At 46.6% G+C, this 25,989-nt stretch overlaps 3 protein-coding genes across 5 annotated transcripts; all 3 read right to left on the reverse strand.

Moving 5' to 3' along the window:
- Window positions 1-2,088: 2,088 nt before the first annotated feature.
- LOC4344538 (zinc finger protein CO3-like) lies at window positions 2,089-4,360 on the reverse strand. The gene is made up of 3 exons (XM_015793558.3): window positions 3,611-4,360; window positions 3,348-3,533; window positions 2,089-2,384 (listed from the first exon to the last, which is right to left on the reverse strand). The coding sequence occupies exons 1-3, from the start codon at window positions 4,295-4,297 to the stop codon at window positions 2,343-2,345; spliced, it is 915 nt and encodes a 304-aa protein (XP_015649044.1). The 5' UTR covers window positions 4,298-4,360; the 3' UTR covers window positions 2,089-2,342.
- A 3,063-nt stretch (window positions 4,361-7,423) lies between these two features.
- LOC4344539 (photosystem II core complex proteins psbY, chloroplastic) lies at window positions 7,424-8,664 on the reverse strand. The gene has a single exon (NM_001403370.1). It carries the CDS (start codon window positions 8,221-8,223, stop codon window positions 7,606-7,608), a length of 618 nt encoding a protein of 205 aa, NP_001390299.1. The 5' UTR covers window positions 8,224-8,664; the 3' UTR covers window positions 7,424-7,605.
- Window positions 8,665-8,792: 128 nt separating this feature from the next.
- On the reverse strand, window positions 8,793-12,329 carry LOC4344541 (succinate dehydrogenase [ubiquinone] iron-sulfur subunit 1, mitochondrial-like). Of its 3 annotated transcripts, NM_001403369.1 has the most exons (3): window positions 11,587-12,329; window positions 9,157-9,328; window positions 8,793-9,040 (listed from the first exon to the last, which is right to left on the reverse strand). In NM_001403369.1, the coding sequence occupies exons 1-2, from the start codon at window positions 12,258-12,260 to the stop codon at window positions 9,157-9,159; spliced, it is 846 nt and encodes a 281-aa protein (NP_001390298.1). In that variant the 5' UTR covers window positions 12,261-12,329; the 3' UTR covers window positions 8,793-9,040. The 3 variants fall into 3 exon arrangements, with proteins under 3 accessions (NP_001390298.1, NP_001390297.1, NP_001390296.1); NM_001403368.1 differs by having other exon boundaries at window positions 8,851-9,328; window positions 11,587-12,322; NM_001403367.1 differs by lacking the exons at window positions 8,793-9,040; window positions 9,157-9,328 and adding an exon at window positions 10,254-10,846.
- Between the last annotated feature and the right edge of the window lie 13,660 nt (window positions 12,330-25,989).

Raw genomic sequence — 25,989 nt, forward strand, 5'->3', positions numbered from 1 at the left:
GGCGACAACGACGGCGCGGCAGTGGTGGCGCGCGGCGCGAGGCGACGATGGGACGCACGCGCGGCGCGAGGCGGGACGCGACGGCGACGGCGCGGCCGCGGCGATGAGATGGCGATGGCGACGGTGGCTCGGCGGCAGGCGACGAGGGAGAGGGGGAAAGAGGAGGAGCTGGGTTAGGGGACCGCGTCGAATACCTTAGGTGCAATGAACAGTACCGTTTTCTAATTAACCCGATTTTAGTGTATTTTCCATATAAATTTGATTCCACAATTCTTAATTTTGCATATATGCATTTTACTCAATATTTGTGTTATCTTAACTAATGAATTCACCCTAGATTAATATTACTCATATTTTATTTTTATATAATTTATTTGAGTTTTAATTAGGGTTAATTCTTATTCCATCGTATTTAAATTTAATTGATCCAAATATAGTCGCGATAATATTTTATTTATTTCTATCCCCACCTAATCTTTATTTTAATTTGTATGTATTTTACCAATTTTGTTTTTACGGTTTACTCCTAATTAACTATTCTTTACTCACGATTAATAATCTTCGAGATCAAATCCAGGTAAAATAGACGAATAAGATCGGCATGATGCAATTAATTTAAAAAGTTTTTGAAAATCCGTATTTTTAGAGTTTTGATTTTGTCGGTCGAATTTTCAGGGTGTTACAATTAATTAGGCTTAAAAATCCGTCTCGCAGTTTTTAGACGAGTTATGGAATTAGTATTTTCATTCGTGTCTAAAACCCCTTCCAACATCCGGTCAAACGTTCGATGTGACACCTAAAAATTTTCTATTCGCGAACTAACCAAGTCCTAAAAGTGATGGGCTCTCAGAAAAGCCCATAAATTAAAAAAAAGGCCGTGTGCTTGTATTCACATGAGCGGCCTTGTTTAGTCCATTTGGGCCTTCTACTATTCCACGGAGGCCCAGCCCATCTCGCGAGGCTCTGTACAACAACGCTAACGAGAACCGTCCATTTCTCCTCGGCTCTCTCCCCACCGTTCGATATTCACCGTCTGATCTCACGCTTTTTTCTTTTACCACCCCGAGTCCCGACACGAAGTACCTGTTCACTTTGGTGCCATTTTCAATCTTACCAAATTTTGATAAAGTTGTTTAAAAAATGGCTATTTAGTTTATTGTCAAATTTTTATAACTATATAAGAAATACTGCCAAAATTTTGACAATTTTTAACAACTATACCAAAAATTGGTAATGTTTTTTTTACGTCAAAGTGAACAGGTCGAAAGCTGTTGGTTACACCACCTTTTTACAGTTTTACTGGGAACAGCATAAGTTTGACCACGGATGCTGCTCCCCACGCACGGCCAAACCGCCTGCCAGTGGGGCCCACCTGGCAGCCACAAGCAAAAGGACAACACACTGAGTACCGATGCACGCTGACAGGTGGGGCCATGAGTCACTCACGTGAGCTGACACTGGACTTGCAGCGGCGGCAGAACGGTGCATGCAACGGCTCCACCGCCACCGGAAGCATCTGCTCCAGCTGCATACTACAGTATCATCAGTAATTTCTTCAGAAAAATTACACCAACTAATACTATTACTCCGCTAATACAGTCCATTTCCAGGATGATTAAACGGAGCAGATCAGTTGAACTGTGCACTGGTTAGACGATTCTGATCCTGACATCTCTTGCCCTTGATGAATTCCCTTCGATTGCGTTCTGTTTGAAGAGTTTCTGTCAGTTTATTGGTTCTGTTTGAAGAGTTTCTGTTAGGTTTTTAAAGAATCTCTAGCTCCCTAAATAGATTCCTATTTAAATTTTAAGAATATATAGTTATAAAATTTTTTAAAAAATAAACTAGAAGTCAAGGGATAACAATCCCAGTTTTCTAGATTTTCACCGATTATTTGGTACTCAACAGTTACCTGTCCAAATCTCGAATTCCCCAAATAAGGCATTACTGGTTCTTTACAAATAATGGAAGATGATTTTGCCCTATTTTGTGGAGAAGCCAATATTAAATCTCTCAACGACAACCAGCACCTGAAGACATTACAAAATGTTGAACTGATCGTTGATGAACAGTTGGGCACATCATGGCTGAACTGAACTGAATTGCTGTTATTTTCATCCTATGAGACATAATCCACACTGCATCTCTGCACCTGAAGGCTCACAACTTGCAGCCCCAGGGCAGAAGAACTGATTTGGACATGATGAGGACTGGAGAACTAAACAAAATAACTAACAGATCATGTACACGCGAAGAAGCGATGGAGAGATGCATAATGATGCATCCACCATGGCATTGGAGAGAGCAGGGAAGGCTATGTAAGCAGCTGGAGCTGGCTTTCTCTATGTGATTGCGGCGCCTTCCTTCTCCTTTATGAAACGGCCCTGCAGTGCAGCGATGCAAGAAATGCCAAAAGGTTTCATCAGGACAGAGTTTCATCAAGTAAAAGAAATGTATGGACTATGGGTAGAAGATGGTTCTTGCACTTCCAGGATGCAAAGTCTAGCAGGTTTCAATTCATGAATCAACACTGTTAAGTTCTTAGTTTGTCGGTTTGCGGACACACAGTTATATCAATGAACATAAATTTTACATAAGAGATTCTTCTATCAGCTAGAAAGTGAAACCATAAAGTGCATTTTGATGCTTTCTAGTTCAGAAAGTGAAAGATCAACATGTCCAGCCACGGATGTGTGAATTCATCATGTTTTTCAGTTCAGTTATCACCTAATACTAGAAGTTCAATACTATGTATGATCCATTGGCTTTGCTCAGAGTGTGCCTGAAGTGTACTAATCTTCTGATAAGCAATTAGCAGACAACTGAAGCTTTATTAAGGAATTTCAGACAAAAAAACAGAAATATATCATGAGAGCTAACTAAAAAAGGATATAGTGGAAATGCCTAACCTATTTTTTTCAGATATTAGAAATAAATTAGCCTATACAATAAGGTCTGAAACCCACACTTCAGCAGCTTACATCTACTAAGAAGTAGAATCTAATCCTGTTGCCTCCAAGTTAATTAATCGTTCGATTCCTAGTCCCTACCAAAGTTCCATGCTTACATTCCTTATTCAGTATTCAGTAATTCCTGAAGATAATAAACTGAATCCAACCAGTTAGACTAAACTGATTCGGAATGATAATGCTGGTCCATGCCAAATCCAAGATGACAAGATGAATCATTTACACTACAAAGTACAAGTCTTTTACAGTTTATGGGACTGGAGACAATTACTGAAGAATCAATAAATGAGCAAATCCAGTTCAGCTCAGTTCAGGTAAGAATTTTTCTGAACTTATGAAGCATGCAGCAACTAGTTCAGGTTGAGATAAGTTGGTCACCTTCAGGCGCGGCCGCTTGACGGCATTGAGCCGGCGAACCTCGTACCGGATCCGCTTCGCGAACAGCCGCCCCTGCCGCTTCTCCTTGTACCGCCTCACCTTCTCCGCCCTCGCCGCCGGCTCCGCCACGCTCCATGCCGCCGCCGCCGCCGCGGGCTCAGGCGACGCCGACACCTCGACGAACACCTGCACGAGCATGCGCCGCCGGTGTCAGTGTCACCACGGGGCGTGTCCAAGAAGAGTGGGGCGAGTGGGGCGCTTACGGAGTCGAGCTCCAGCTCCGCCGCGGCGTTGTCCGTGCCACCGGCGGTGGCGGCGGCGGCGCCGCCGATGTAGAGCGAGCCGCGGCCCGCCCAGGCGGCGAGGATCTCCTCGTAGTCGAGCTTCAGCAGCAGCGACCGCGCCGCGGCGCCGCCGCTTGAGGCGCCCGTGCTCGCCGCGGAGGAGCACGAGGACGACGTCGTGGTGGTGGTGGTGGTCGTCGCGCTCGGGGACGAGCTGCTACAGTACACCCACCGCTCCCGCCCCCGTAGCGCGCGCCGCGCCAGGTCATCCTCCTCGCCGGAGAGCTCCTTCCCGCCAGAAACGCCCGGCGAGGCCGCGGACGACGACTCGCCCCCGCCACCGCCGCCGCCGCCAGCGGAGGCGCCGAGGATGTCGGTGAGCGACGGCGCCGCCGCGAACAGCGTGGACGGCTCAGGATGCAGCGCGAACGGCTCCATCTGCGGCTTTTCCTCCTCATCCTCACCTCCATCCCCACCGTCCTCCGGCGACGACGGCGCCTCATCCTTGGGCACCAACTCCGGCGACCTCACCGCCACCACCACCACCTCCTCCTCCTCCTCCTTCTTAATCAAGAACCGACTAAGACTCAGATACTTGGTCCTCCTCTTCACATTCCCCCTCCCTCCCCGGCGACCCTTCCTCCGCCGCGCGCCGCCGCTCGCCATTGCCCCCCTCCCAACCAACGCAAATACCACGCAACCTGAGGGACCTCGCTGCAAAAAAAGCGCGGGAGAAGAGAAGCAGCGAGCCAAGCTATTTGGAGGGAAAGTGAGGGGGATCTCTCCGCTTTTCCGTGATCCCTTGCTGACGTGGCGAGTCGGGGTGACGTGGCGGCGCGCCATTGGGCGGCCGGATTGCGGTGTCGCCTTTTCCCCCGCCGTACTCGATGTGGTGGGGTGGTCGGAGGAAGAAAAAAGGAGAGGAGGATTTTTATGGGAATCACGGGGGTTTTGTGATGGATTAGGGTGGATGTTCACGTCATCGCCGTTGGATCTGTACTATCAGTCATCAGCTCCTATTTTACTCTAGAATATTACTCTGTTTTATGTTATGAAATTATCTTTTAAGAAATTATAGATCTCGAATGGAAGTTAGCATAGTCGATCATGTCTGTGTCTTTGACTGTTATGTGTTCAATGTCGATCCTTAGTTTGGTGAACTTGTATAGATATAGAAGAACGCCGTTTTAAGTGAATCCACATGGAAATGATGTTTACTCGTAGACGATCGTTTATTTTCTTGTGAGTATCCTAAATTATTTTCGAGCTTGACATGGAACACAACTATTATATGTTCTGATAGTACAATTTGACTTCAGCTATTTTTTTCTTTCTGACATATATGTATTTACTATATTTTTTATCCAGTGTTTGTTTCACCTTGCTCCAAAATTTATTCAATTTTACTAGCTCCAAAATTTGTTCCTCTTTCTCTTTCTCTTTCTCTCTCTATTAGTAGGAGTAGCTGCTAAGCTGTGCCTGTAATCCTGTACTATCAGTATGATGAAGCAAAACGTGCAGATGCTGACGTGGTGGGCCATCCCGGCCGACACATCACGGCGCATATATGTGATCTGCACTGCACGAAGGCAGTACTACGACAATGCGTCCATACAGGCAAGGCAAGGGCACGGCGATCCGATAGATGGCCAGAAGGGTCAAACAAAGGCCGAGTTTACTTCCAAACTTTTTCTTTAAACTTTCAACTTTTTTATCAGATCAAAACTTTTCTATAGACACAAACTTCCAACTTTTCCATCACATCGTTTCAATTTCAATCAAACTTTTAATTTTGGCGTGAACTAAGGCTGTGTTTAGTTTCTGAAATTGGGGAGAAGTTTAGGGAAAGTTGTTAGTTTGGAAAAAAAGTTAGGAGTTTATGTGAGTAGAAAAGTTTTAGATGTGATGTGATGTGATGAAAAGTTAAAGGTTTGAGGGAAGTTTAGTCTGAACTAAACAGGACATAAATACACCCAAACAAAACAAGGAGGTAAAAGTCAAAATGTTTCACTGTACAACACATGTTTTACAGTTCAACCCCTCTCAGTGAGAGGAAAACTCAAGGGCGGCCTCCGTACTCGTACTCTCGTAGGAGTAGTGGCCGTAGTCTCGCGGGACGAGGGAGATGGGGAATACGAGGACGCATCGTGGCGTGTGACGACGCAGCCAGGCAGCCTTGCTGCTCAGCCTCACTGGCTTTCAGGCGTCTTCCTCCAAGCCAAGAGTCAAAGCCGCAAGGGCATGCGATGCTTTGACCTTGACCGTCTAGGTACTGTAATTTATTTTTCTTTTCCCCCTACTCTGTAGCAGTTTTTAATTCACAAGAAATTTAGTTTAACTAGATAAATACCCCGTCATGATGCTGCGGGAAATTAAGTCGCATAATTATCGACGAGTGGTACTCATGGACCGGATGAGTTGAGTATTTGGGTACGTTGAAACGAGTATCTATGTAGTACGACATCAAGCAGACAAAAGGCAAGGATTATAATGGTTCAGACCCCACAAAAGGCAAGGATTATAATGGTTCAGACCCCTTGTCAGGTAATAGCCCTAGTCTGGTTTATATGAGATTGATGATGAGGAATCACAGATTACAAAGGAAGTAAACGAAACAGACGATACCGGCGAGATCGTAGTTGATGAATTGGACAAGATCCGACGACTTGGCGCCGTGAACTCCGGCCTCGTGAACTATGGTGGGTGTGTAGGCGATGAAATTCGATGCCTTGCACCCCTCCCTGGAGGTCCCTTTTATACCGTGGATCATCTTGACCCCCAAGTAAGGCCTGGAGATATTTGATCTGGTACGGTATAACAGAATATCTATTCCTTCCGAGTAGGATTTTGGAAATCACTTATCTTGTAGAGATATTTATGTAATTTGCAACAGATTCCAACAACGTATATGGAAACAATCCGTATACGTGAAGGTATACCATATCGGTATATTCCATAAGTCGTAGGATAAAAGGTATGCCTTATCTGTAACCCTGACAATAATATATACAAATAAGATGCAATATGAATATTAAAACTAAAACAAATAGATACTTATGAATTTTAAGGCCTAAAAATAATTGAGATTACTTGGTGTTATGAGAGAAGAAAGACGTGACAATTTGAACCATAGATCTATCATCCAATAGCTAGAAATAATTAGAGTGATGTGGCTTACTGAGAGAAAAAAGAAATAGCATTAACAACACTTAGTGGGATGAACTATATAAATATATGAGATAAGATTACTAGGGCAGGATATGAGAAATACCTAGAGGTATTCCGGCTATCCCCACAAAATGGTGGGCTAGATGACCTGGATTCAAAATATCACTCCTTTTAATTATTTGATATTAGGTTATTCCTTACTATTCGCGTCTTTTACTAGGGCAGGATATAACGATTATACTTGTCAGCGGCAAAACTATAGAAGTGTAAAAACTATATAACTGTGATAAAACTATATATGTGCTCTCATAGAAATAGGAATTTTTTTTCAAAAGGTTCGAGTGGATGAAAAATAAGTAATCCACTCAAACCTAAGTAAGAAGGATGTAAGAGAGTCGGCTCGTGAATTCACTTATAGTACATATAAATAGGAAACATATAAATGGGAAACTAACATGTTAAGATTATCCACTTATTTGTACTTTAAGTGGGTTCACAGGTCGATGTGTCGATCCACTAGTATTTTTTTTCTAGTAAGTGTACTATGGTGTGCATGTGTGCTCATCTACCGGACTGGGGAAACAAAAACAAACATTGATCAATAAGACAAATAAATTAACTAGATGAATTCAAATAAGAAGAAGAGCTGTACTGAATTTTTGTTCAAGGGAAGAGAGGATTAGGAACAGGATTAATTAAGGCATAAGTACACCACATTCCACGTCACTACCACTCCACTCCACTCCACCACCCTCAAAACACACCACGTACACACATGTACGGATGCAATCTTCAAGCTCAAGCTCTCAGTCTGACCGCATGCGGTTTAGCTGGTTCAACGCCGGCTGCAGGATGTTGTAGAGAACCCAGGCGATCGCCGGCGCCACCACGAACAGCAGCAGCAGGCCGCGGTTGTCGCCGCCCTCCGCCGCCGCCGCCTCCGCCGCCAGCCTCGCCACCTCCTGCGCCGCCGACGCCTCGGGCGGGAACGCGAGCCCGGCACCCGCCGCCGCGCCCAGGCCGAGCCCGGCGACGAGCACCTGCTCCGACCGCATGCGGTTCAGCTGGTTCAGCGCCGGCTGGAGGATGTTGTAGAGCACCCACGCGATGGCCGGCGCGATCGGCAGCAGCAACGCCAGCCCGCGGTTGTCGTCGGCACCCGCCGCCGCCGCGGCGACGTCCGCGATCTGCTGCGCCGCGAGCGCCGCGTCCGTCGACGCCAGCGCCGAGAAGAACGCGCCCGCCATCGCCGCCGCCGCCACGGGCGCCGCCGCCGCCGACGACGACGACACCGACATGCCCTTCTTGGCCAGGCTCTTGAGCGAGATGCTAGGCACCCTGCCGCTCCCCGACGGCGCCGGCGATGACCGCGCCACGATCTTGGACGGCTTAAGCATGGCCATCGCAGCTATGGTGGTCGCCATTGACGCCTTCTTCTTCCTCCTCTTCTCTGAGCTCTAGCTCACTTGCAACTATGGCAGCTGCTGTTGGATGCAATTTCTGAGATGGTGAGTGCAATGTCGCTGCGTTTCTAGAACGGTGGATGCGATCGCGGCTTATCTGCATCAGCGATGGAAGGAGGCGAGTGTGTGCTCCAGGTTTGCAGCCTTATCTCGCGCCTCGCGACGCCATTGGCTGGGAGCAAAACGGGGGTGGGTCCCACCTGCTGGTGAGATGGAAAACCTTGGGAGGCTTGGCCTGTCTGAATCATTCTAGTGTTATCTGGAATATCCCACCATTAGCAATTTAGCATTTGGTAGATGCATCATTACACGCTTTAATTTGCCACTATGATTGTTATAATAATTTTGTGCTGGATTGTCTGAATAAACAGTGTCCTATTAAATTTGGGCCTTTGGATTTGCATCCTACAGCCACAATATGACCGCCTAAGTTGCAGTAATACCAAGAACTGCACAGGAACCAAATCCGATTCGTTTTGCTTCAATTTAAGATTCACTATATGGCTAAACCCGATCACTAACCAGAGATTACGGAGAATGCTTGTTGATTTCCGGGTTAAAAATATGAAGGGCATGTTCAACATCACAAAAACAAAGGTAAAATCCATGAATTACTTCATGCATAAACCGCACGACATAATGGAATGGACGGTGAACAACAAACCGAATTAGATACAGAACAAAACGTAAAATACGGTAGCAAATTATTCACTCCCTACAATGCTCCCTCCATCTGATGGAAATGGAAGTCATCAGATCGGAGGCCCAGAAGGGAATCCTGCGTTCCAGCAATTATTCGTCAGGCGATGGACTAAAAAGGCAGAGAAACAAGAGGCTGGCTGATTACAATTTTTCGACAGAGTTTCATCTCATGAAGAGAGATATACTGCTCACTCAGGCCTCGAGCTGGAGCTTCTTGATTGTGTCGATGTGCTTCGCTGGGTTGAGGCCCTTGGGGCAGGCGTGTGTGCAGTTCTTGATGGTGTGGCAGCGGTACAGCTTGAACTCGTCGTTGATGGAATCCAGGCGCTCCTTAGTGAACTGGTCACGGCTGTCCTGTATCCACCTGAAACAGGGAATGGATGTTCATAGGACAGAGCAATCACAAGGGTATGGGCATTTGCAAAAATTGGGGCAGGACAAACGGCCTAAACCAACAGACCAGTCATATCAGATCATGTTTAAGATTTTTGCTTCATGACAAAATTAGATCAGACAAAACAAAAACCTGCCTTAGCTTATTTACACTATAGAATCAAATACAATAATATCATTATATATAGACAGCAGCTATAATGATTATCCAAGCTGCAAACCGGTCAATTCGTAAGATGATCTAATACAAAACCCAGTTCACAACTGCACATAGAATCAGGCAAAATTGCACAATATGAACAAAATTAGGGGACCTGAACCAAATCAGACACTAAAAGATTGATATGTTAACTAGTTCTCTTTACAAATATAATCAGGCAGTGAAAACTGAGTTATTCATCTAGAAGATTTAATACTTGAACATCAACAAACAAGTTACATCAAACAGGAACTCAGCAGGAACAGGAAAGGAATTTGTTGCTGAAATCTAGGGAAAACAAGGGAGGATCCACTCATTAAGCCCATGAACGGTGAAATTATGAAGCACTACATCTTGAACTGATGGCACAACAGGTCAAATGCCTTAATTAACAAAATTCCATGTTTAATGCGATTGCAAGAGCAACCAGTAGCATGCACCAGAGTTCGCTAGAATGTGTGATTATTAACTTTCAACAATACATAGGCACAGCAATAACATATAGAACAGAATTCAAGTAACCCAAAGCTAAGCAAATTAATCTACATACTGCGAAACAGTTATCAGTAAGTATAACTAATTCTACAAGTAAACTGTCAAAAGTAAAGGTATTTATCATGACTGAGCGCACCTTGATGGTAAAAAAAGTATCTCCGAATTCAAAAATACCATATATATAGGGGCAGGGGAAAAAGAATGGTCCAAAACTTTTAACTTCATAAATGCTCAATAGGCAGAAAAACAGTACAGTACATTGGTTCAACTAAATAATTGAAAGAGTGCCAGATTGGCTGCTGGTCATAAGATTGAAATATAGTTTCAGGTTGCAAACACTGAAAAACTGCATGGAGGCAAACTTATTGTGCTGGACTACTGCAGAGCTAGTGCTTTGATCTACTGGTTGTTAGCATCTACCAAGACGCTTTCTTAACACCCAACAATTCACCCTTATTAGCCAATGACCGGAACACAATACGAGACATGCGGAATTTCTTGTAAACAGCGCGCGAGCGGCCCGTGAAGATACAGCGGTTTCTAAGGCGTGTCATGGAGCTATTTCTTGGCAACTTGGACAGCTTATAGCGAAACTGGTCCTGCATATCTGCTGGAAGATCAGGGTCCCTACAAACAGCCTTATAAAGCTTTCCTTTCAGTTCATATTTTGCTGCAAGCAATCTACGTTTGTGATCCAGCAAGTTTCTCTTCTCCGATACCCCGTGATATCCTCGAGCTTGGATGTGCATGAACATGTTGGGTTTTGGTTTGATTAGCGTCCCCAACAGCGGAAGCCTAAAAAGGGTGAACGTGTCATGGACTTAGCAACATCCTAAAGCTTACATAAAAAAACAATAATCATATTAGACAACTATAATTCAAGTTAAGGCAAATAAGTGCCAAAGGAATGCACACCAAAAGTATTTAACGTCGTAGATCAGCTAAATCATCAGCCGCTGTATGCTAGCAGAGGTGGAAACTACGGAAAGCAATCAAACACTACCACTATCCAAGTATGAGTTTTACCACAGTGAGGCTTGCAAACTATTCCTTGGTTGGATATCAAATTTCTGATCAGTAGGTCAGGCACAAAAGGCAGAATACTTGTGGGGCAGCGAATGCCTTGAATGCGCCTAGTCAGTTATGACTATAGAACCACACACGTGTTTAACACATTTCATCACCACACTGTATTCACTTATGATCATCCAAACCGCTTTACCAAGTTTCTACTAGCTACCAAACAAATATTGGATCGTCACATAAGAGGATCACGTAATTCATGACCACATCAGAGTATCGGAAAAATAAACTATCGTCCTAATGAAAATCATTTCCACACAAGCATCGCCTAAACAAGCATCCAGGTCAGATCAATCTACGCATCAATCAACAAGCAAACCATTTCACAATCACCAGAGCACAATTCATCACCCGATGAATCACAAACAAGTCAACTAGCAAACGGATCCAACGAATCAACAAACAAGAACAACATCACGACACCAAGAGCATTTGGGAAGGTGGTGGTATACCTGTTGGCGTGGAGGAGCGCGGCGGGGCCGAGGTACTCCTCGGGGTTCCACCAGTAGGAGGGGCAGGAGGTGGAGCAGCAGGCGCAGAGGATGCACTCGTACATGCCGTCGAGCTTGGCGCGGTCGGCCTTGGTCTGCGGGATCTCCTTCCCGGGCTGCGGCGGCGCGTCCTTGCGCTTGAGCCACGGCTCCACGCTCTTGTACTGGTTGTAGAAGTTGGTCATGTCGACGACGAGGTCCTTGATGACGAACATGTGGGGGAGCGGCGAGATCGTGGAGGCCGAGGACGCCGACGAGATCTTGGTGAGGCAGGCGAGGCCATTGTCGCCGTCGATGTTCATCGCGCAGCTCCCGCAGATCCCCTCGCGGCAGCTGCGGCGGAAGGTGAGCGACGGGTCCTGCTCGTTCTTGATCTTGAGCAGCACGTCGAGCACCATCGGCCCGCAGTCGGAGAGGTCCACCTTGTAGTCCTTGAGGTGGGGCTTCGTCGACGGCGAGTCGGGATCCCACCTGTAGATCGAGAACGTCTTGGTGTTCGCCCCCGCCTTCGACGGCGGCGGCGGCGGCGCGGGGGACGACGAGTGGGGCTTGGAGGCGACGAGGCGGGAGGAGAGCGCCGGGGAGAGGAGGGCGCGCGCCGCCGGCGAGCGGCGGAGGAGGGCGGCGGCGGCCATCGCGGCGGATTTGGGGTTTCGCCTTCTCTTTTTTTTTTCCTCCCTTTCTATCGGGGTCAGAGGGCGTGTGCCCGGCTTAGGCACAGCTGGGTATATATACCCTGAGGCGTTTTCGGGTCACTGACATGTGGGGCCAGGGGTAGGAGGGATCGGAATGCCGGTGGCGCTAGGGTTGGGGGAGAGGATGACATGTGGGCCCGGGGGTTTTGGGTGTTGGGCCGTTTCGTGGTCAAGAGAGTGGAGATGTGGACTACTTATGGGCCGCTGGGAAGAAGACAAAGGGAAGTTGCTTAAGGAACAGGGTTGCTTTCTAGAGAGCCAGTTGATTTGGATTTGATTTTTGGGGAGGTTATTTGAATTTTTTTTCTTTTTGTTCTCTTCATTTTAACTCTGATGTCATTGCTATGTATAATGTCATTTGTTGCATATGATGAAACTAAATTTATAGTGCGTATCTGTTTTGACTCTGATGTCATGCTACATGTAATAGGGGAATAGCCTAGAGAGTTCAAATATAAATGTGTATTTTTGTTCAAATTATACTAGTATAGTACCAAAACATGACCGGCTAAAATGCAAATAATTCTTTCTCAAGCTGGTTTTTAGATCAAAGAGCTTGCTTATATAGCATAGCCGGATGATTAAGCACCAAGCGAGCTCCAGGGCCTTGTATCAGAAGCCCATATTGCTATACTCCACCATAAGCTCCTAGCCCACTAAAGGCCCGTATTTTACAAGGCCATTCTCGATCTTGATATCCTTACGCCATCTATCTATCTATCTATCATATACTAAAAGTCTATTGAACGACCTACAAACACTCTCAAGACGATACGTGGCATTCTTATAAACGCTCCTAAACCGCCACGTGGTACTATTTAATCTCACCGTCGATTTTCATTTAAATTGGTGGACCCGTTATTTTAGACCATTAGATTATATCTATATCTATACCGTTGATTTTCACTTAAATTGATGGATCCATTATTTAGATCATTAGATTAGATATTTATATCTCTAATACTAATACTTTCCACCTATACATACGAGAGAGAATAGGTTCGCCAAAAAAAAAAGTAAGTACGTAAGAATGAAAAGGAACAATAAAACCTACATACGTACGGTAAAAGAATAAAGCCATCGTGTCAAAAAAGATAGAACCAAAAAAAATATACGTATATAGTATCATACAAAAAAAATAAAAAACTCCCATATACTCCCACATATTAGTTATTATTAATAAATTTGAAAAAAATAAATATATTCTTCGAATTAGTAAAGGTGTCTCATGTGATTATCAACAATAAGTATTGAAAATAAACCAAGCGCTAAACTATAGATGTTTGTCAAAATATAAATGTTTAACACCATAAACACACATGGTGTCTACTCTATACCAGGAATCTACTCAAAACTTAAAAAAAAAAATCTTTTGATCATCTCCATCTTCTCTTTTAGTACCGTCGAATTACAACTTCGCTCATTTTCAAATTGCATAATGTTTAACACCATAAGCACGTGGTGTCTACTCTATACCATGAATCTACTCTCAAAACATAAAAAAAAAACATTCTTTTGATCACATCCATCTTCTCTTTTTCCTTTCATGAAGGGCATAAGCATGAATAACATAGTTTGCTACGTTGCTATAAGTATAACATGGACGTACATATGGGAGTTAAGGCGGTCCCAGTGGAGACCACAGTCACCAATAGTGCTCAACTTACTACTTACCGATGCACAACTCGATAAGGATGTGATAGTAAATTAGGCATTAAAATTGTACTCCAGGTTAGTCTGGAGGTGCACAACTACATCGATATGGGACCCATGTTTCAAGGCAATAGACAGAGAAAGTCTCGCCACTACAATCGGCTTCACGCATTAGAGAAGCATTTATGTATAACTTGATGTTATTCTATTAATTTGTACAAGTGGTATTTTTACAATATTTATATATAGTTTTGAAAATTGGTGAGGCACGAAACACTTACGTGTAGTGGATATTTCAATGTATTAATGATGTATTAGGCTTATTTTATTGATACATTACATAGTTCATCTATGAATAGATACTTGGCTTTTAAACAGTGATAATAGGTTGAAGTGACAACAAGAAAATTTGTATGTAACCAGAGGCAAAGTGATTTTATTTAATCTAGGAGATAACCTTATTACTTAAATATATTAAAGTATGCAATATATTTCTCGGCTTATAAATGGTGAGATATTACCTTTTTTAAAAATTGTCTTCATAAAACTGCCCGCGCATCTGCGCGGGCTTTCTTCCTAGTTAGGAGTAAATTGTTGTTGTTCAACAATTCAAAACAAAAGGTCCCTTGCGTTCAAGACATTTTATTTTGATATTTTTGAAACAAACAACACCATCCACTGTGATGTTTCATATTAATATAGTACTAGTACAAAATTACTACTATAAGACTAAAATTATGGGAGTTAATAACGAAAATAGAAAAACAAAACCACCACCACATGCTGTAGCTCCTACACAAACCAAATGTCTAGTGCCACACCGACGGATGCCACCACCACATCCACATTTTAACCACCCGACAACACCTTCAAACAACTGAAATTAGTGGTCCGAGAGGGGTTGCAGAGGTATAGGGCAAGCAACAAGAAAGATCTACTCAGTACTCATTCCTCGTACAAACCTACCGTCATCCATAAGCATTGCCCCAACTGTTTAAGGTAGAAAGCCAAAAACAGAACCTTCTAGATGACACCTTCAACGAGGATGTGACGCCATAATGCGTTGTCGCCCGCCTAAGAAATCTGGACATGGTTTTCACTTGGAGTGTCCTACCAAGGGGAGAGCGAGGCTCCTCGGCAAACGTATTCTAGAGGGATCACAGCACTTGAAAGTGTTACCGTTGCTAGCCTACAATTTATTGGACAACGCTTTTACCTGCAACCTATACACCCCTGCAATCGCAACTGCATTACCCCACCAGCATCCAACTACCACTAGTGTGAAGAACCCTTGCACAAACGCCCCTCCACCGGCTAGCCTTATCTCACCTTTGCATGGTAGGATCGCCGCACAAGCCAAAACCGTCACAAAAGGGCGAGCACACATGTCCCTCGCTGTCGTGGATTGGTCCTACTGCCACCGACCTCACGAACCCTCAATGTTGTTCTCGTCATGGGCCAGATCATTACAAGGCCGAGCATACCCATCCTACCCACATTAGATCTGGTCCATCACCAATCACAGATCGTGTGATGCCCCGATTTTCGTTCGGGATTAAAAATCGTTTAAATAATGTATTTTCTAGAAATTTAATAAAAGTTAAATCAATTTAATCAAGTGAATTATTGAGGGAATTAGAAATTTCCTTTTAAAAATCATTGGCCGGGAATATTTTGTAATATTCTTTGTGCCTTCAAATACTCTCCAGATTTTTCCGTGAATTTTCGGAGCTCAAGAAATAATTATAATAATACAAAGTTCATATAATCAAATAAAATAAAAGGAAAACAAATAAAATCTCCCTCCATCCCCCTTGGGCCATTTTCGGCCCAAGTCCCTTTCCCCCCTCCCGCGGCCCGCGCCCCCTCTCTCCCTCTCTCGGGTCGTAGGCCCATCTCTCTCAAGTCTTCTTTTCCTCCCCCTTCCAACTGTCTCTCTCCCCCTCCCCGACAGGTGGGACCCATGGGCCCCACCTGTCATCCCCAACCTTCGGCCTCCCTGGCCGGCAACCGCCCATGCCGCCATTGCCGCCCCACATAGCGGCGTTTTCTCGCGCGCCCATGCCGCTCCCGCGCGCGTGTGCGACGTGGTCGTCGCCCACCTTCTTCCCCACCATTTCCCCCCACTCGTCCCACAAAAACCGGCGCCGGCCGAGCCGCCACCACCCCACGTCGGCGTCCCGCTTCCGTCAGCCGATCCCGCCTCTCCCGGCCACGATTTCCACCTCCCGAGCTCTATAAAACGATCCCCGCACCTCCTTCTCTCTTTTCCCCTCTCTCCCGAGCCCTCCCGTGCCCGGAAACCACCGCGACACCGCCGCACCCCATCGCCGCCGCTCGCCCTAGTGGTCGCCACGCCGCGTAGCCACCGCCGTAGGCTCCGCCGCACGGTGCCACACCTCGGCCCCCGCTCCGTTTCCCCATTCCATCGCCGGAACCACCTCCCCACCGCGCTCCCTCTCTCCACCACTCACCGACGAGCTCCGGCCGCCCCTCCTCGCCGCTCTAGCCACCGCCGCCACCGCCGGCATCGCCCCGCCGAGCTCCACCCTGGCCTCCGCTCCATTTTCCCCCTCCACCACTGGAACCGCCATTGCACCACCACACCCGAGCCGCTTCAACTCCTCAGCCACCAGCCGCTCGCCGCTGGCATTCGGAGCCACGTCCGGCCGTGCCGACGCCCCCTCCGTCTCCGTGGTGTCGAGCCGCACGTCGGCCACCCCTCTGTCTTCGCGAATCGCCGCCGAAAATACCTCCCCTCTGCTCAAGGTGAGTTCGGCCTTTCCCGCCGGGTTCCGGCCGCCTTTTTGCCGTCGTTCCGCGTCATCTCCCTCACTCCAGCTCCCTTCTATACCTTCCCCAGCTCCTGCCGGTTCTTGGCCACGCTGTGGTCTTCGCCGGGAATCGCCGGAGCGCCATCCCACCGTCATCTCGAGGCGTCCGCCGTCACCTTGCTCGCTGTCGGCCGCCTCCTTCCGCTGTTTGACCTCTCGGTGAGCACTCCTCTCCCTCTCCCTCTTCCTCCCCTTCGCTGGCCGCCTCCCGGGCCTGCCCGTGACGCGCCGTCGCCGCCGGTGGCCGTTCGACCGGGTCGCCGCCGCCGTGCTCCGCGCCGTGCCGCTGCTGGCTGTGCCGGGCAGCCGGCTTGTAGGATCAAGGAGGCCGACTAGAGGGGGGGTGAATAGGCGGTTTTAAAACTTAATGGCACTTAAACAAAACTAACCTAAGTTGCTAGGGAAGGTGAGGTGCAAGGTTAACTAAGCAACTAAGTTAAGTTTTGCAAACCTAAGTGATATGGGCTTAAATATGTCTCTATGAATATAAATAGCACAAATGTAAATGCAACAAATAAATGAGACAAGAGACAAGGAATTTTTCACCAAGGTTCGGAAACTTGCCGGTTTCCTAATCCCCGTTGAGGCGATGTCACACCCTAAAAATCCTAAATATATAAATTGTTGTTTAATTGGAATTATTAGAATTTATTTTAAAAGCCTAGAAGAGAAGATCTAATTTTAATTAATAAATTCCAATATAAAATGGGGCCAGATAAAATTTCATTAAATACTTTGCTTAATTCTATAATTCCTAGATTTTTCTGGGATTTATTTGAGCTAAGGAAGTATTTTTAATAAATGGAATTGCATTTCATGAATAATTTAAATAGAAAAATGTTTTTAAAAGTCTCTTTTGGCTTTGGGCCGAAAGTCGGCCCAAAACCCTCTTTCTCTCTCCCCGGCCCAAGTCGGCCCAGTCCGCCGCAGCCGCGCGCGCGCCCTCGCTCGCTGACAGGTGAGGCCCGCTTGTCAGGTCGTCGTCTACCTCCGGCCGCCGCCGCCCGAAACCCTAGCGCAAGCCGCCGCCGTCTCCTTCCAAATTCGGCCGATCCTTTCCGTTTCCGGTGAAATCAATTGAGAGGAAACAATCTTCGGGATCTCCTCTACCTTTTCTCTTTTGGAATCATCGTCTATCTCGCTTTGGAAATTTGTGGATTCGAGGTCGAATCGGATCGGTCTCTTTCCTTCAAACCCCGAAGTTTCTTTCTCGTCGCCGGCCGCCGTGGGCCTTTGCCACCGCCTCCTAGACCCTTTAAAAGGATCCCCGGTGTCTCCTCTACCCGCCGCCACCCTTGTTTTCGCCTCTCGCCGTCGGAAGCGCCCTAGCGCCGTGTAACCTCGAGCCGCCGTCGTCGCCGCCGCTCCAGCCATGCGCCGCCGCCGTTCCGGTCGTCGTCGTCGCTCGGGGAGGTCGCCTTCGTGGTCGCTGTCGCGTCGCCGTCCTCGTCTGCCCCTTCGCCGTCGCTGAAGACCCGTCGCCGCCGTCGACCCGATCTTCTCCGCCGTTTCAACCTCGACGCCGTCGCCGTCCGTTGATCTTCCGCCGTCGCTTTGGTCGCCGGTGAGTTCGCCGTGCCGTCCGCTACCCGTGGGTGTCCTCCGTTCGCGCCGCCGCGCCGTCGTTCGCCGGCGAGCAAGTGCGCCTGCGCCGCCCGAGCCGCCGCCGGTGGTGACGTCACCGCTGACGTCATCGTGGCCGTTTGCCGTGAGCCGGTCGTGGACCACTCGATCTCGGCCGTCCGTTTTGGATGGATCGATCTCGGCCGTCCGTTCCCGTGAACCGCCGCCGTGCACCCGGTCCACCGCAAACCCTAGCCGCTGACACAATAAACCCCGTTTTCCTTTTCAAAAATAATTCATTATTGCGTCATAATTCAATTAAAATCCATATAAGTGTTTTAATCCGATTAAATCTTCAAAAATTCATAACTAATTCATCTTAGCTCGGATTTAGTTGGTTCAAGTCTCTAAATTTTTCTAAAATTGAGATCTACATGTTAAAAATATCCACATTACTGTTCGTGCTTGTTTATGTGCTGTTTTGGTGTTTTTGCTTTTTTCTGTTTAGATTCCGACGTTTCCAGAGAGTCCGTTTTCGCAGGAGAAGAATTTGAAGAGTTTCAAGGCCAGCAAGGCAAGTCACCCAGATCCCAAACAACCCTTTGAGCGTATTGATCCCGTTTAAAGCTACTGTTTCTATTCAACTATTGCATTTATTTTCGAATGTCATTGGGTGGAATTAACCTATTGTTTGTTATAGCCCTTTTTGTTATTGGTTCCTTTATTCCTTGATACCTTGGGTTATTATAACTTGACTAGTTGGGCTTTATATATTGGTTCAGCTAGATATTAGATGTGATTGCTTAGCCATGCTTAGAAACATTAGCACACTATTGGGATAACTTATGATTCACTATTATTTAAAGATGGCTTAATGATAGTTCACGACGGACAATCATGATTGGTTAATTAATTAATGTGCTAACTAAAACCTGATAATGGTGGGTTGTGAGCACATGGTTTTGAGAGTCGTGCTCATGGCAATTAAGGACCGGTTCACGAGTTTCGGTTGTGAAACATTAACCGTGCCAACCACAAGCCAGCGTGGGCAACGGCTTTATCTTTTGTATAGCATGGTTCATTGCGGGGCACCAGACTGAGAAGTGGCGGAGATAAGCCCACAGGGGTCGCTGGGGAGTCCATGCCTTGTTTATAAGGGGGTGATTATGATCCAGGAATGGTGCACTGCGGTGGATTGTGTTATGTAAGGGGTATTGTCACAGCTCCTTTCCGAGGTACCGTGGTGGTATTAAGGCACATGGTGACATGATGTGGAGCTGTGTCTTGTGGGTACAGTGGTACACCTCTGATCAGAGTAAAACTATTCGAATAGCCGTGACCGCGGTTATGGGCGGGTCTAACAATGTCTTTCGTGATTAGTCTCAAACCTCTCATCATAATAAAAGATGCTATAACTGGTAATAATTTGTTTAGCTCCTGGTTTGGAATGGTATATTCCTGGTTTGGAGATAGATCTGTACAGCCGGGTGTGGTTGTCCAGAATGGTTGGGCCTATACAACAGGGTATGTTGTATAGCGTTGGATTAATATTGTTTAATTTTTACTTAACTGTTTTATTAAATTCTGAAATGTTTGCTAAATGCTGTTTATGCAAATGGAACCCTATTATGCCATCCTTTGGTATCCTTGTGCACTTGCATATTTGCTGCGTGGCTTGCTGAGTATGTCATATACTCACCTTGCAATCATTCATCAGAGGAAGAGTTCTACAATGATGCTGATGGTGTGGAGGATTAGGTGTAGCCTTGGTCAAGCTGCCTGTGGAGTGGAGCCGTCTGCGCCGTTTATCTTATTTTCCGTTGCTTAGATCTTTATTGATTGAGAGGAACTATCTACCTCTGTAATGACATTTTATTCGCCTATTAATTAGAGTAATAATTGTACTCTATTATCAATTTGTTATTGTGTGCCTCGGCTGATTCCTGGACGAGGGTTCACACACATGTAAGCGTTTGGAATTTTGGATAGAAATTCCGGGCGTGACAGGCGAGCCCAACTCCACCGCTCAACCACGAAGCCACCGCACGCCCCCTTTGTCAAGGGGTGGGCAAGGCGGGAGCCGGCCCACGGAGAGGACTACCCAAGCCTCGATCACTCGGGGTAGTTCTTCCTTCACTCCGAAGGTGGTGAACTCCAAATCACTCATAAACGGTGCCGGGCCTCCTCCACAATCTCCTCGGAGAGGTCACCGGGCAACACCTCCACAAGCCGTCTAGGAGGCGGCAACCTACAAGAGTAACAAGTCTAGGATGCTTGCCGAGGATGATCAAGTGCCACACTAGCTATAACAATCAAGCAATGCACTTGGATTGGCTTAACTCACTCTCTAACACCTCACTAGATAAACTAAGTGTACAAGGGTGTGAGAGCTCTTGCAAGGGTTCAAGATAATGCAATGGAGTGCCAAAACCTTACCCTTGCTGCTGGGGAGTGGGTATATATACCCCCAACCACCAAAACTAGCCGTTGGAACCGAAATCCCCAACTTTGTGCTCTGCCGGTCAGACCACCGTTGTGAGGCCGGTCAGACCGGACTACTTCTAGCCGTTACAGGGCAATCATTGAGCCCACTCAACCTGGCCGGTCTGACCGCAGTGTAGTGGTTGGTCAGACCGTCCACGGCTCGGTCAGACCGCCGTCGGCTCGGTCTGACCGGTTGCGGCTCTGGCGGCTCTGTATCGCCACCAAAAACTAGACCAGTGCAACAGACCAGTGGGGCCGGTCATACTGGCCTTACCACGCCGGCCGGTCAGACCGGCCTAAGGCCCACGGTCAGACCGCAGGTCACTTTTCAGCTCAACCGACCGTTAGTAAAACGGCGATATCTCTTGACTCGGGTCTCAGAATTTGGCGTTCTTGGACTCTATGGAAAGCTTATTCAAAGGGCCATCCAACCCATGAAAAATCCATCCAAGAAACACAACTTAAGTCAAGGATAAATGGCTCACACTCCAAAGGATATCCACCGGACATACCCACAAGATGTCACTCACTCCTATTGGACATGCCCACTTCTACACTTGGTTAGACAAGCCCACAAAATGCACCTACATGCATATGAACTAATATGGCACAAGATCATCCACAAGCTCGCTTCATAGACCACTCTTGATAGTACGGCGCCTATCTAGCAAATCCGGTCTACACCAAACACCAAGACCGGGAAAATACTAAGAAAACATTCTTAGCTACATTATACCTTTGCCTTGCGCCATCCATCTTGGGGTCAAGCTTGAGCCGAGATCAACACTTGTGACCATCCGGTTGAACCATGTTTATGCCGAGGTCTTGTCCATCCTTTGTCAAGACTTTATTCTCATCACAAGCTTGACTTCATTCTTGCCAACATGACGATGTCCTTGGCTTGGTGACCACTAAACCATGGTGTCATTCATTAGCCTCATCGTAATGGGACCTATTCCTTTTCACACCTCAAAGGAGAACATTAGTCTCAACAAATCGGTTGTCATCCTTCACTTGATGACCAACCGGTTGCATATGAAAGATATGTATATGTTTGTTGAGTATTCATTAACATCACAAGTGTCATATACTCGTATGCAAGCTCAAGTGCAAAGATCCAGTATAAATAATAGGTGAACAACATGGATCTAGAACATGCACAATAAATGTATAGGATTTGCTCCCTCTAAATATATGCATACAAATAAATATACAAGAGATGCAAGTGTATGTATAATTAGAGAATGACCAATGGGGGTTTATCTTATACATATAGAGAAGGCATATGTATGTTCTCAATGTAAATGAGACTAAATAAGATAACATTCGAGTAAACATTAGTCTCACACTTATATATCAATAACATGGAAATCATATATATGAACCTATCAAAAAGTAGGAGATAAGAAGTGGTACATATCATTTTATCTCCATGCATTTCATCCTTGTCATGATTAAGGTCCATCACAAAAGAATGCATGTCTTCCACATCTCATTATCGGGAAATAACCGACAACTTATGCAAAAGAGAGGTTAATCCCATAAACATCGGTTTATCATCTATCACCAAAGTAACAATTACACAAATTGTTTAATCCAAGATCTTTCAATCTTTTCTCTCTTTGGTGATGGATAATAACCCGATATAAACAATATAGAGAGATGAGATGAAAAATGATTTCAAATCAAGATAGAAATATTATAATAAACAAAATATAGAATAAGCTCCCCCTCAAGATGTGCATACATATGGATATGAAGGAACACATATGCACATAATCAATAAAGATCAAATAGGAAGCTCACATTATATTTTGGATCCACAAGAGAGACCAAGTTAGAATATGTGAAGTTTAATACATACCTCTCATTATTTTTACTTTCATATCTAAATGAGACTAGTCAAAGAAAGGCTCATAAAAACGTTAGTCTTATATAATTAGATTTGTCATTAATCACCGAAACCAAATTAAGGCACTTGAACTTACACGGCTGCCGCCTCACCTTGCCGCATCGCGCCGCGCCGCCGCTCCCTAGCGTGCGCCGCCGCCGCCCGCATGCGCCGCCGCCCCCCGCGCCGTCGCCGGTGGCCGCGTTGCCGCGCGCCGTCGCTCGGTCGGGCCGGCCTGAGCAGTGCCTGTGTCTCGGCTGCGCCGCCCCGTGGCCGCCCGATCGGCTAGGGCCGATCCGGGCCGTCGGATCCCATGGACCGACGGTGGACCGACTCGGTGGTCCCGGTCCACGGTGGACTGGTGCCCTTGTGCCGCTGACCGGTGGGGCCCGCTTGCCAGCGCCGCCCTCCCCCTTTTGATGACGTCAGCAGCAACCATTCCCTTGAGAAAATAATTAATAATTGCGCAATAAATCGAGTTTAATTCTAGAAATTCATTTAAACGGCTAAAAACTTCTAAAATTCATATCTAATTCATATGAACTCCGAATTGAGCCGTTCAACTTGCAAAATTCATCTAAAATGTAGCTCTACATGTTTGTTTACTTTTTTTGTACTGTTTACTTGGTTTTTATTAGGGTTTTTCCTCGTTTTGCATGCCAGCGTGTAGTTTCCGTCGTTTCGGAAGATCGCGGTCGCGAGGATAAGAGTTCAGAAGATTGTTTGAAGAAGCAAGGCAAATCACACATTCCCCTTGAGCATTTTGATCCTAATTTACAAGTGTTTTACCATTTGCAAATAATGCATGTCTTGCTAGTTACATGGGATCTGGGAATTACCTATCTGCTCGCTTGTGCCATGTTTACTTGATACCTGTCCTTTGTCAACCGTGGGTGATAATTCGACTAGCTTGTGTCACTTATGTTGATCTAGCTAGAACTATATGCTTAGCCATGCTTAATTACCACTAGCTCAGTCGATGGGATAATTGCAGTATTAGACCTTGTTAGTATCAGAACAAGCTGCGTGCTCGAGACATTTGGCTATGTTTCATGGTCGTAATTATCCAACTAAAATGCGACTGAATGGTGGGCTGTGGGTGCATGGTTTTGCTGGTCGCACCCATGGCAATTAAGGACTGGTTCGCGGGATGCACTGGAAGACATACAACGCTTGCCACAAGCGGGAAAGGGTAACTGCCTGACTTGAAGTATAGCTTTTCTCTGGCTGACGCATCCAGGCAAGGATGGGCGTGATGGAGCGGGGCGGGCCCTGCGACTGCCTCTGTCGCTTCCGGATTCACCTAGGCACGAGAGGGGACTGCCCGCTGCCTGCTAGGGGCGGGGGTGAAACCTGAGGTGTGGTATGCTTGGTCAGAGTGGGGTATATGAAGGGTCTTGTCATAATCACTCGACATGGTGACGTGTCCGGCCGGGCACAGTGACATGCCGGTGGATTGTGTCTTGTGGGTACAGTTGTGCACCTCTGGCCAGAGTAAAACTATTCGAATAGCCGTGCCCGCGGTTATGGGCGATCGACCAGAATCACCGTGATTAGTCTCACACTTAATAAATCGACCCAATGCACTGTAGTTCAGGTGGGTTGGTTGGGCCTGTTCAACGTGGTGTAGCGTTGATCAGTGGAGATTTAATATTACTTTAATTACTCAACAGTTTTACCGTTTTGCTTAATAAAATACTTTACAATCGCCTTTATGCAAATAGCCACAAGCCATCCTTGTATCCCCTTGCACGTCTGCATCTTTGGTGTGGCTTGCTGAGTACGGTGGTTGTACTCAGCCTTGCTATTATTCCCCCTTTTCAGAAGTGTAGTGCTTCTGAGCTGAAGACGAAGTTAGAAGACCAAGGCTCAGACCCAGTTGAGTTTTGCCTGAGGAGTGGAGTTGAAGCCCCGCTAGGATCGCCTCTTTCCGCTGCTGTCGTTCTCTTTCGGTGTGAGGACTAAGTGCCTCTTCTGTAAATATTTTACGCTTTATTTACGTTTGGAACTGTTTATTACTTGTTGTTTTGTGTACCCTGGCTGGTCCTGGACAGGGATTTAATACACAAAAATAGTCTGGAAATTTGGGCTAAATTTCTGGACGTGACATATCGCCGCCGCCCCAAACCTTTGTACCCTAGATCATCACAAAGGTTGGGTGCACTCACCCTTCCCTGGCATGGGATCTGACACGTTGTTGTCTCCTGTCCTCCTTCGTACCTTGTTGTGCACCCGTTGTGGATGATGGATGCCCACCATCACCACCATCGTGAAGGGAGGAGGCTGCAACCATCAATTGCCAGTAGGGCCCACGAAGCACCGGCCACCTTACCTTCAAGGCCACACCTTGTCGCCTCGCTTCCCTGGTTGCACCTGCACCTCGTTCAATGGGTTGCTAATCACTGCACAACCTCGACGACGCATTGCTCTCACCGTCAAGTTGTCACTTGCACCTAACACCGCCATCGTGATTTGTGAGCTGGGATGGCACGCCGCGGCACCGCCCCCTATTATCCAAAGCCCCTATATCTATAGTTGAGAGCCCCACCGTTGCTATCCTAGCACGCTACACGTCTTGTCGCCCGCTCGCTCTAGCGATGGCAAGGCAGAGGGAGGGGGAGATGGGCGGCGACGGTAGCACCACCCGTGCCGCCCTCGCGGGAGTGAGGCCTATGTTCAAGACATAATTTTAGTACTGAAAAAAACATATTACTACTATTCAAGTTCCCCTTTTATCAGTTCATGTCCTCTAAAGAAGGATTCTGGTTGTGCAATAAGAGATCGTGTGGTGGGGGTCCATCCGTTACATTGAAACCTCTCTCGGTTCAGAAGAAGTTGGTGTACATGTAGTACCGTGTCCTGCACCAGACAGGTAAAATCAAGAACCCCGTTGAAGAGGCGTTTAATTACTCCTGCACCATGAAGAAGATCCTGTCCCAGCGATGGGGTCACTGTATCTGCGTTAATATCACTTCACTGACAGTACAGTAGTACCTTCCATTGCCAGCTTAAACGAGATCTAGCTAGCCAGCCAGAGCTGTGATACTGCCGCTCGTACTTCACCTAGGGTTCATGGACATTCGGTGGCAATTCAATGGAGAATTTTTCTGAAGATTTCGCCATTACAAGTCACAATCTCATGGACAGGAAGATCGTGCAGCAATGCAACACAAGCATGGAAATGAGCCCGTCTTGTCTGCCTCCTCCAGAAAATTCAGGCGACTGGCGACAGCACAGGCTCCTC

The sequence above is a fragment of the Oryza sativa genome, chromosome 8, assembly GCF_034140825.1.
Source record: "Oryza sativa Japonica Group chromosome 8, ASM3414082v1".
NCBI lineage: Eukaryota > Viridiplantae > Streptophyta > Magnoliopsida > Poales > Poaceae > Oryza > Oryza sativa.